The following is a 12,590-nucleotide window of genomic DNA, read 5'->3' as shown; positions in this document are numbered from 1 at the left end:
AAATTAAAGTCCTTTCCTTGTTGATGGGAAAAAGGTCCTTAGAAAAATTTGAGAGCAAATATTGACATCAACAATCAGAAACCGATCTAACCAATATTTCACTTACCATCCCTCCGAAACAATTTCGTCAACGGAAATCGCTATAAATACAAAGAGCCCTTTTATTATATCCCTACATAACACGTCATACTTGATATTCTTCTGCTCATCACATCACGCATAACCAAAAAAAAAAAAAGGGGGCATTTGCAGTCTGTGTTTTAGAGATGATGAGTATAATTTTTCAAATAGAAATGACGCCACCAGAAAATCATTAATTCCTCCACGGCCAAGCAGCGATCTCTCCTCATCATTCGTATAAATGACCTTTGCTTGGGTCAAAAGTTATTTGGGGTGAATTGTTTGTGGATCAAAAGCGACTTGGCCTAACACTGTTGGCAATTCAGCTTAAACTATAATTTACCAAATTGTTTGGATATGCAATTTCTCTTTGAAAGTATCAAAATTGGTATAATAAACTGAAAGGCTAAACCCCATTAGTCTTATGTTCTTTCTTTTTTTTGGCTAACGGGATTTCATTGTAAAAAAAGAAGAAAAAAATTTAGCAACCATGAAGTAATTTGGAAGCGTATTCAAAACAGATTACCGTCAGATTACACACAGAGAAGCCTAAAACCTTTGAAATTCGAACACACTGGTCACTCATTCAACACCCAACATACGAAACCAAGCACCGGTAGTTACAGAAAGCAAAAGGCAAATCGATCAAAGAAGAAGACTGACCCCAAATGAAACAGTGGAGACCATAAGACCCAACAAGGCCAAGAAGCCATATTTCCCGACCGTGAGACGCTTCTGGGGATCGCCCGTGGCGTAGCCTTTGAAGTAGAAAACGCGAGACACGGTGTAGAGTAAACCAAGCGCCGCGCATGTGCAAGGATGCCTCATCCCTCCCAGCATCATCAGCGTGAAAAACATGGGCACCATCTCCAGCGAGTTCTGATGCCCTCTCTGCATGCACAACACACACGAATTTATTAGTTGAGTGGGTACGGAAATTACTCCTCAAAAAAATTAGGAAGGACCAAAACCTGAACACAGTTGAAAAGCTTTGCATCTTTGTTATCAGATTCTAGGGCGTAGAGGGTAGGATATGGCACGTTGAACCTGTTGACAATCGCAACAAAATAGAACTTTTTCTCTTCATTTAATACAATATACTTGCAGAGTTAAAGATTGGGAGGAACAAGAACGCCATCTGAATAGAGGAGGGAGGGAAAAGGGGGGGGGGGGGGGGGGGGGGGGGGGGGGGTGTGTTGTGGCGGACCTTTTTCGAGCCTTGCCAACTTGGCCAGCCATCCAGAAATTGACAAGGCAGTAGAGAACGAGAACGATGGCCACAAAGCCATACTCCTTAGGCAGCACCAAATCAACTTGGCCCATTTTCTCTTCCGATCCGAGGCTACGAGGACAACGACGAAGATGATGGTATTGCTAGTCGGTATTCACTTTCTTTGTGCGAGTATTGATAGGATCGAAATGAGATCCGAGTTTTAAATCACCGACTCAACTGTGTTTGTGGATATGTATGGATGGGCTTCTCCTGTTCTGTTCCTCTCTCTGTCGGTCTCCACGTTACGCCCGCGAGTAGTTTACTCTCTAGTTGATTCGGTTCGCCCACGTTTTCTCCATCTAAACCAATGAATAAACATCTTTTAAAATGTGAGAGATTATTATTTATTATTTATTAAATATTTAATATTATCCCAAAAAAAATCAATCAATTATAAATATTGGGATGCCTACTTTTTGTGTTTGTCTATCTTCCGCTCCAAATTAACTAAACAAATTCAAATCCATTTTCTTTTATTCCAATTACTTGTGCGCATAGCAACTTAATTCAAGGGAAAAAAAAATCAAGGGCTAAATATCAATTTAGTACTTATTAAACTTATGGATTTTTTAATGTATAATACGTTTTTCATTTTTGTTAAAGAGAAATAATATTTACAATTTTAGAAATCACTCTCTTTAAAAAGAATAAGAAAATCTGAAATGCCAATAATTTTTTTTTAATAATAGATCCCACATTTTTTTTTTCAAAAAGTGCCCACATTACTCTCAGTTAAAAATCTTCATTTCATTTTTAGAAATTCGCTACTCATCATCTACACATAACATATACCATAATTTTTTTTTTATTTTTTTAAATTATCTTATTCTACCTAAACTAATTAAGTTTTTCTACTTATTATTCATATACTACATATTTGATAAGAGAAAAAAATTAAAAAATTATATATAATATGTATTATGCGGAGACGATGAGTAGAATTTTTTTTTTTTCCATATATCTATCATTTAACTAGTAGTGGAGCCTAATTGTGAGAAAATGACCTAATAATAAAATAATATACATGCCAAAAGAAAGTAGCATACACACCATAATAACATACATGCCAAAATAAAATTATTTTCATTTGATTGCATATTTGTGTTTTTTAATTGAATGATTATTTTATTTAATATAATTGGTGGCTCTATTGTTTTTGTTTTAATTTTAAAGTATTTTTCATTATATTATTTTATGATTTATAAGTTATGAAATTTATTTTGATGTTCTTTTTTGATATTAATTATTATTTTACATTTAAATTACTCTTTATTTTAAATTATTTTATTATTGGGTTTAATTATTTTATTTTATTAATATTGAGCTGTAGTGTTTTTAATTAGTTTTTATTGTACTTTTTTACCTTGTTAGACTTCTATTTTCTGGTGGGCTTTGCTTTAGTAGATTTTTCCTTTGATTTTGAACCAAGCCCTTTCAGTTTTTGGGCCCAGCCCGTCTACCTTAAGCCCAAGCCGCTTATTCCCTTAAGCGGCGCCGTTTTGGTCCATGCCCTTAGGGCTTTCATTCTTTCTTCTTCCTCCTGCTGGTGCCGGCTACTTCTCCTCCAGCTACCCAACCTCCACCGAAAGCCACAGCAGCCCAGCAACACCGCACAACTCTTCCCCACACGGAAACAAACAGCTTGAAGCCTCTCTTTTGCTTCCTAAAAACAGAGCAAATGCTCCACCGTGCCCAACCAATGAGGGCACAACAAAGCTGCAGAGCCACCGTGAGCTTCCACCTTCAGATGCTGTCCTAGTTAATGCTTAGCCATTTTCCGTCGTTTCCAGCTACTGCCATATTCATTCATCTCCTCGATGAGCGGTTCTCCCTCACACTAGTCTCTATCCATTTTACCACTCTCTCATCTCTCTCTCATTTACCTCTTAAGCTTTCGGTCTCTCTCTCATAGTTCTCTCTCTGTAGCTCAACCACATGCCACCCTCAGCTCCATCGCCTCTCTTCCACGACTTCTTTGCAATTTTTGTAAGTCCTTTTGTCACCGCCAACTTGCTTCTTCTAGTGGCTATGTGTGTGAGGAGTGCTCTGTTTTTGACAAGGAAGAACAGGGGTTGGTTCATGTCGTGGAAGAGCTCACAACGTCACCTATTGGTGGTGGTTTCCGATGCAGAAATTTCATAGAATGATGGTGGTGGCGTACAGGAATGAGCTTGATGTTGGGGTCTTGGCAGCGTTGGATGGTGCGAAGCTACGGCGTCAAAGGGAGGAACACCAACTCATAAAACTTTACAGTTCCTGTACGCACTTTACAGTTCCTCATAAAATCATCCATAAAACTAAAAAAAAATTTATTATTAGACGAAAAGCTTTTCACACATTCGCACTTTATATAGTAGAAGTAGAGTTTTAATATTTTTTATGATTTTTTAATTATTTTACAGTTCTTTCTTAAATATTTAATGTTAAAGATGTAAACGTTCCAATTATCTATACTGATATCTAACAAATTGGCATTACATGTACGCATTGACCTAAAAGAGAGAGGAACTTCTGTACGCATGCCCTAGTCTAACCAACTGACAAAGGGGATGGAACTTCTATACGCATGCCCTGATCTGACCAATTGACAGAGGGAATACAACAGCAGGTTTGAGTACCGATGCAACTGGCGAAAATTACACAAAATAAATCACTGACATTTAGACTGCATAACCAGCCAAAATATTTCTATTATAAACACAATTTAAAGACTTTTACACGGACAGTATATACAAAAATTAAAAGAAATAGTGAAGATATGAAACACATGGAAACATAATTAAAATTTACTATTTATTCTTGTAGCAATAAGTTATATGCTTATTATTATAGAAAGAAATATAACCTGGTGTAATCAGGACATTAAAAATTTGACACGTGGCCTCAATCGTGCTAGCTTATATTCAGGTGTACAAGACTCTCATGTTAGATAATAAAATAAAACAAAAACAAAGTATTTTCTTTTATCTTTCTTTTATATATATATATATATATTTAAAAAAAGAGAGGGTCTTAGGACTTAAGGGGATCCTTCTCACCGGTCCGTGATTGAGGGTTAAAAAAATGGAAGTTAGTATCTAAATTGATAATTCTAATAATTTCGAATCTAAATTGAAAAGTTGTATGCACATTGCATGCACTCTTTACATGTACAAAATAATAATGCGCTTCATTATTTGTTTAGATTTAAATGAAGTTTTCGTTAGATCATCATGAATTACTAACTGTCAGTCGTACAGTGGCGGAGCCACGTTAGAGCAGGAGAGGGCCATGGCCCCCCGAAATTTGAAAAATATATATATATATATTAATTTTTTATTTAATAAAATAATATTAATTTATCATGTATTAGCTCCTCTTTTAAAAATTATTTTGGTCACTCTATAAAATTTAATATGATATAAAAACAAAATAAATAAAACACATTTCATATAAAATAAAATACATATTTTTATTATAAATAAAATTTTAAAAAAAAATTTAATTATAACTAATAGCATTTCTAATCTCTTTCCATTGTCTATATGGAAAGATAAATAGTTAAGAATTTTAATTTAGATTCAATACTTGATAATTCAGTTTGTTTAAAAGAATGCAAATTGCAATTTTAGATATTTTGTATTTCTTTTATTTAATATATTTGTATTAATGTCTTTATATTATTTTAATAATATATTGTTCTTAACATATCAAATAATTTTTTAATACAAAAGTTGTATTGAATGTATTTTATTTGTATTATAAATCTTCTTCTCAGATTATTATATGTCGTAAAAAATTTGTATAAATATAGAACAAAAAATATTTTATGTATACTGTTCTAGTTTTGTTTGTTCCCTCTAAAATAAATTCCTGGCTTCACTGAGATCATATATCTGAAAAGAGAATAAAACATGAATCTTTGACGATGAAGACGAACCGATTATTCAAAGGATATTAATTTGATTATCTAAAACCATTTTAGTCTCATAAGTAAGCCATTTTTTTGGGTAATGGGCATACTCCAGATCAGAAAAGCTTGGCTTCAAAGACATTTAATTGAAAAAAAAGATCTACTTTGATGGAAAAAACTACACTAGTAGACAGCAATTTCTCGTCCTTGTTTGTTTTCGATCGTTTGGTGACGAGGTTTAAAGTATTCATGCACAGCTTGCGAAGGGTGCGCACTTGCTACCATTTTTCGTGATTACCTTTTTAAGAATAAATTCGAAAAAAAACGGACACCATCTCTCTCTGGATAAGGAAATTTTTTCGAGAGATGTGTGTTCCGAAAGAGTTTTGCATGAATCGCATAACAATTTATGTATTAATATTAATTTTTTTATATTTAAAATTTAAATTAATACGATTTTTAATAAAATTTATTTTTTAATTTATTATAATAAATTAATATATATATTATTACATAATTTTATTTGTAACTAGATTTTTACGTTTCAAAATTAGTCAAGACTTGTAATTCTGAAGAGTTGTCAACTCCTCTCTCTCCTATTTCTAGCGGAACATGCCAAATTGTCAAAGTGTTTTGTACTTTGAAAGTGTCGTTCTTAATCTTGTTTTTGCCGCCGTACTAATATTGTCAATCGGACATCACAAATTATGGACTCAGTGTGATATAACATCCTTTTACTTGATCAAAATAGAAGTAAACCAAAAACAAAGAAGAAGACGACGACGACGATGATGTCTCAAGGTTCTAGATGAGTACAAGATACAAGCAGGTTTGAATCTAACTTATTTATAATAAGGTGAGATCGGGGGGATAAATCAATTAATAAATGAAAATTTCCATATATCTACCTGCAGCAGCCTTTTCGTTTCCCAGAAAGTATGAGTTTCAGATTATTTTATTTCTTTACTGATCTTGTAAAAAAGTGGTAAAGAGTCCACCAAAACCCCAGACGTAGGAAAATCAAATCCTAGGTTTAAGAATCTCTTCTTGTTCTCTTTTATTCTTGCTTGCATTCTAAGCTTTTTCTCTATATACGTACTTTTACAAGTTACATCCCGACTAACCTTTCTCTTCTTCTCCGCTATTTTCCTTTTGATTCTAATATCGTTTCTAAGCATCCTTAATACATTAGCCAAATGTTAAATCCATCCCCTATTTAACTACTAGATCCCAAAATATTATCACAATGAATTAGTCAAAATTTAAATATTTAGGCTTTAGTTATGGTAAACACTAAAATTATTTCCAAATTTGTTTGCTGCTGTAGCTTAGTCAAATGTTTATTTTATTCATTATTTCTCTATCTTCATCCTTCCCTTTATCATTATACTCAACTCTAACCATTGTTTCCATGAAAAATCCATCGCATACAACTCAAATAAAATAAATTATAAAATAAAATAAATTAATATATAGTTAAAAAATATTAAATATTCTTTTAATTATTAATTATTTTATTACTATATAATAAATAAATAGATAATTCAATATAGAGATTTAATATGAATAGTCAAAATGTAATTCATCTTATATTATTTTATTATTATATAATAAAAAAATAACTATTTCAATGTAGGATTTATGTGAATAGAATAGCCAAAAGTAGAGCTGTGCTCCGATTCCGACTCTCTGTCGGAATCGGAATTTCAACTTCCGACTCCGAAATCGAGCTCCAATTCCGATTCCGAGAGGAATAGGAGTTGAATTCCATTTGGAATTCGGAATTCTGAATTCTGAACGGAATTCCGACTTTCGAATTCCGTTCGAAATTCAGAATTCCGATTACTGTAGGTAGTTGGATTTCCGATCGGGACTGGAATTCCGACTTCCGACTTTAATTCCGACTTGGACTAGATGATACCTTTTATCTTTTTTTAAATTTATTTTATCCTTATTTCATAAAAAATCTCACTTTATATATAAATTTGAGGTATTTTTGTTTTTTTCAATTTTCTTGAAATATATAAAAGTTTGAACACGTTAAAGCGTATAATTAATTAATGAATTAATTAATTTTCCTGGTATAATGAGTATTATGGACAATATTTTAAATGCCAAAGGTCAAATATGTTTGAGCACGTTAGACTGCATAATTAATTATTATACATAATTCAGAAAGTCCTAAACAATTAATAATAGGAATAACAGCCTATTTCAAAGTTTTATTAAACAGTCCATAAGAATAAACATTTTGATTCAATCAAAATAAAAAACATCCTTTCTACTTTGCAGCATCGTACTTGGTCATCGTACTTGGTCATCTGAAGTACCTGAAATTAAGATAAAAAAGTATTTAATCAATAAATATAACCAAATATTGATACAGAAAATTGAACACAGTAAAAGTAAAATTTAATTACCATTAATACCAATAAAGATTAAGTTAATTCTGATATCAACTTATCTTTATCCATACTCCATTATTCATCGGCAACTATATTGGGATTCAAAATTACATCTGTGAAATGATAAAAAAATATAAATTAAATAAATTTATGAAATCATAAAAACAATTAAAATAATCAATAATAAAAAAACAAGTAAAATAAGATTACCATCTTCAAGCCTATAGCTCTCATCATCAATGCCAATGCTATCTAGTCCAATGGGTGTATCACTGATCCAGTTCTGTGTGCAAACGAGGGCCTCCAAGATTGACGGTAACAAAGAACTCCGGAAAGCATCCAAGACTCGACCTCCAGTGCTAAACGCCGACTCAGATGCAACCATCGTAATAGGAATGGCTCGCACATCTCGGGCAATACGGGAAAGGATTGGATACTTGATGGAATTAGCCTTCCACCAAATGCATATCTCAAATGCAGGACTAGGTGCCTCAACCTTTTCCATAAAATACCGTTCAATCTCTGAAGTACACCCCATAATATTCTTCAATGCAACGAGCTGATGATACTCATTCATGATGTCGTAATTCCTACGACGTCAAGGCAATGTGTCAGTCGGGCTAAAGTCATCAGAGGGAGGTGTCGGAGTCACGTGTGAGGTACCTGCTGAAGATGAAGGCTGTCCACTATTTTTGTAGTGGTTGTACAAGTCATCGAGATCAGTTTTCAACGCTGTAATAAACGATGCAGCCTTCATTGCCTCGAGGACGGAGTTTGCCCAGTATTCTATCAAGGCCAACTTGATTCGGGGGTCAAGGATCACAGCCACAAAGAGTAATTTATTTATCTTTTTAATTTGCCCCCAATATTTATTATATTTGGACAACATCCTTTGAGCCATACCAGATAACAGTCCGCTAGGGTCATCACAACCATATTCCAAGTGGTGGTGTAGTGTCGAGATCTGACTGAACCACAAGTTTACAGTCGTGTATGCGAATCCAGATATTTTCATTGTAATATCATAAAAAATCTGTAAAAATGTGACAAAGAATCCTATACTCGTCCAATCATGTGTGTCCGGCGGACCGAGCCCCTTTCCTGCAGGCTCCAGCAAAGCATACGTAAGACCCCCATCTTCCACCTCCATCCGCTCAAACACTTTTTGGTACCTCTGTGCCACATCCAACATCATGTATGTAGAGTTCCATCGAGTGGGAACGTCCAAGCACAGCGTCCGAGAATGTTTTATCCCAAGCTATTCTTCTATTGTCCTGAATTTTTTCAGCCTTTGTGGGGAAGCCCTCACATACCGCACAGTGTTGTGGACTTTTGTAATGGAATCGTCAACCTCTTTTAACCCCTCAGTCACAATCAGGTTGATTATGTGAGTACAACAATGAATATGGATAAACTCATGGTCCCTGATGACATCATCTCTCACTCTCGTATTCTGCTTGAACCATTCAATTGCAGTATCATTAGCACTGGCATTGTCAACTGTAATGCATAAAACCTTCTGAATTCCCCAATCTTTCAAGCAATCATCCATCGCTGCCCCAATTGATGCACCCTTATGATAATTTATTTTTTTGAATCCAATAATCCGTTTTTTTAAGTCCATGAACTGTCTATGTAATGTGCTGTAATACACATGTAGGAAACATTCTGTATAGACGTCCATGTGTCAGTCGTAAATGAGACTCTCTGGCCTATCGTCACAAACATTTGTCTCATCTCAGCCTTCTCTTTCAAATGGCTTTTCATACAATCTCGCATCACTGTATACAGTGACGGCAATGGGAATCGTGGCTCAATAAGCTTGATAAACTTTCAGAACCCTCTTTTTCTCAAATGTAGTAAAAGGCATCTCATCTTCAATGATCATCTCGGTAAGCGCATCTCTCAACATCTTCTCACTGTATTGAAGGATGACCATTTTCTTGGATTGCATACCATCAGTCGCAGTAAAAGTTTCATAACTTAGCGTTGTCTGATCTCGGGCCGCCAATCCTTTCGCTATCTTATACCTCTGGCAACTATTTAGATGTGATATCAAATCAGTAGTGTCTTCTTTCTTTGAATGACATGCAACTTCTGTGCCACAATGGTTGCAAGCTGCGTGCGGTTCCGAGGGATCACCACTGTCAACCTTTGTGAAATGTTCCCACGTCCACGAACTTTTTTTATTTGATCATGGACGTGGTGGTCTGGCTCTCGCGGATGAAGGTGGTGGTACATCCGGCTCATCCCCAATACTCATCTCCTCCTCATCATTAAATGTATCCTCATCTTCAATGTTTACCAGGAGTGGGAATCGACTACTTGCACATGAAGTTTGTATTCTGGAAGTGGGTTTGGATCTCGGTGCTGGGGACGGAATTGTGGCATCCTGATCTTGTTCTGGGGTCCCATATGGTTCTTCCTTCATAACTTGAAATCTGACACATTTAGTTCCAAAAATGTCGTAGTTTATTAAATAAAATCAAGAATCAATATTATAAGAAAGAGTAAAAACAAATTCAATGGTATAGATGAAGAGTATCATGCATGGAAATTGCTATTGTACTGAAGCACATGCATGATTTAATTACAAAAAGAGTAAAATTAAAGTAACTTGCTTTTCCAAATATGAATTAAAATGCATTTATAGGAAAGCAATATTTATGTACGAGTACTGCTCTAACATATTAAGCTGCCACCAGCTAGGCATGTCACAAAATAACTAATAACATATTGATCAGTGAACTTTTCACATATTCATATGCTTTGATTCTGATCTTCTTAATTGTTTTAATTAATTTCCTAGTAAGGAAAATAATATACAGCTAAAATAAGATTGAAATTAGAGCAGTACTCGTAATTTCCCCAGGTGATCATGCCTAAAAACATGATGATTATGGTGGTATTGGATGTCTCTTGGAGATCATGAGGGAACTCTTTATTCCCCCCACCTTCTCTTTTCTCCTTGAGATCCATGGATATAGGTTATATAGTCACGGGCAGATATTATTACTTTCAGAAGGGCTCAAAACCTTTCCATGGGCCTGTCCAACCTGTTAATTTATAGGTATTCTTTCATGTATTTGGGTGAAATAAAATTTTGGTTCTTGGGCATTGTGGTGTTAGAATGCATGAGATTCTAGATTGTATCAGTGCACCTGTGAAGAGAAGTCATTGTATGGCAATCATGCACTTCATTTCAAGGAAAAATAAAAATATAGTGGTTTCAGCAACACTCTCTGGTGAATTCTTGTTCTTATTATAATTAAGTCTTAAAATGTTATCGGTGTTAATGTTTTGGCTGGGAAGATATTCATATCATAAGGCAAACTATTCTTGATTGGCTTATAATCAGCAGTAATCGAAAAGGTCTCTTTACTTTCAGGTTATGTAGTTACTTTCCTACCAAGCTGACAACTTTGTAGATGGGAAAGCTTTTGATGCATTTATTATCTTCTATATTCTTATGGTTCTTACTTTGTGTCTGTCTGAATGTTCTTCTAATATGCATTTTAATCACATCATAACAGCAATTCATGACTTCACAAATATCTACTCCAAGAAAACAATACAGCCACTCCAGCACGCAAGCCAGCAATAACTTCGGATGCATAATCAAAACCTACCCTAAACCCTAAGTCGAAAATCTATGAAAATTTCCATATAGGGTTAGTCCACAAACCCTAATGCTACGTTTCTCAGATGAGGAAACACGGTACTACTATGGAAACCTCCATTTACAACTTGCGAAGCTCGAAGGAGCCATTCTATGATTCCAAATTTATAGCTCATTCACTTCTCCCCCACCCCAGGTTTACCCGCAACCAAACAAACCTCAAGATCACAAACCCAACCAAATCAGACTTCAATAAGATAACAAAAAACATAGAAAAACAAATAAGCCCTTCCAATTGGAAACCTAAAATCAATCTAACAATCATCCAATGAAAACATATAGTATCAGAATGCATAGATCGAGATTTAAATAATGGCAGATGGTAAAAATTTTTTAAAAAAAATAAATAAATCTGAGCGAGAGAGATATACGGACCTGATTGGAAATGGCAAAGAAACCCTATCGAAGCGAGAACATAAAAAACGCTACAAGGGTGAGGACAAAGTACAAGAAGAAGACAACGAAGACGAACTTGGACAGAGCATTGATGAAAAAAGTGAAACCACAAAAAAAGGAGTTGTTGAGGTGTGAGGCAGAGGGCAATTACAACAGGTTAATTTTCAAACCGGTTGTCGGACTCGAGTGAGGGGAGAATCACGGCTAAATGGTCAACCGGTTGTCAGAGCGTGGCTGCGTGAGGGGAGAATCACGGCTAAATGGTCAACCGGTTGTCGGACTCGAGTGAGGAACAGACCTCTGAAATCTGAATTGCTTATGGCCATTTAGCCGTGATTCAAAGTTCAAATGGTGTCGTTCTCTTTAAATGGAACGACGTCGTTCCAATTAATAGGTAGACAAAAACCAGATGCAAAAAGGCGTCATTTTGCATCTGGGTTTTTTTTTTTTAAAAAAAAGTCATAATCAGAATCGGAATTCGGAACCTGTGGTTTACCGATTCCGATTTTGACTTCCGTTACGGAGTCGGAACTGCTCCGATTCTGACTCCGACTTCTGAACCCTCCGATTTCGTCGGAGTTGAAATCGGAGCGGAAGTTAGCCGGAATCAGACACCTTGAAATTTTGCACACCCCTAGCTGGAGCTAACCCATAGCAGCCCGTTGGGGGGACATTCGGGCTATGATAAATCTGCCCATAGGATGAGAAGAGACTTTTATTGGCCTGGGATGAAGAGGGATCTCAAACAGTTTATTAGGGCATGTGACTTATGCCAAAGGGTCAAAGCTAATAATTTTTTGCCAAATGGTTTGCTGCAAGCATTGC

At 35.2% G+C, this 12,590-nt stretch overlaps 1 protein-coding gene across 1 annotated transcript; it reads right to left on the bottom strand.

The window, feature by feature from the left end:
- Positions 1-600: 600 nt before the first annotated feature.
- On the bottom strand, positions 601-1,659 carry LOC122307322 (microsomal glutathione S-transferase 3-like). The gene is made up of 3 exons (XM_043120130.1): positions 1,328-1,659; positions 1,092-1,167; positions 601-1,011 (listed from the first exon to the last, which is right to left on the bottom strand). Exons 1-3 carry the CDS (start codon positions 1,441-1,443, stop codon positions 766-768), a joined length of 438 nt encoding a protein of 145 aa, XP_042976064.1. The 5' UTR covers positions 1,444-1,659; the 3' UTR covers positions 601-765.
- Between the last annotated feature and the right edge of the window lie 10,931 nt (positions 1,660-12,590).

The sequence above is a fragment of the Carya illinoinensis genome, chromosome 4 (genome assembly GCF_018687715.1).
Source record: "Carya illinoinensis cultivar Pawnee chromosome 4, C.illinoinensisPawnee_v1, whole genome shotgun sequence".
NCBI classification, from domain to species: domain Eukaryota; kingdom Viridiplantae; phylum Streptophyta; class Magnoliopsida; order Fagales; family Juglandaceae; genus Carya; species Carya illinoinensis.
Note: the sequence above shows the minus strand (reverse complement) of the source record. Positions and strands in the feature narration are given on the sequence as shown.

What these genes read in the sequence shown, in the direction of transcription:
- LOC122307322 (XM_043120130.1), bottom strand. Translation starts at nt 1,443, where the DNA reads ATGGGCCAAGTTGATTTGGTGCTGCCTAAGGAGTATGGCTTTGTGGCC. An exon ending in GTTGGCAAGGCTCGAAAAAG is followed by an intron (nt 1,168 to 1,327) that starts GTCCGCCACAAC and finishes GATTGTCAACAG; the next exon opens with GTTCAACGTGCCATATCCTA. An exon ending in AGCTTTTCAACTGTGTTCAG is followed by an intron (nt 1,012 to 1,091) that starts GTTTTGGTCCTT and finishes TTGTGCATGCAG; the next exon opens with AGAGGGCATCAGAACTCGCT.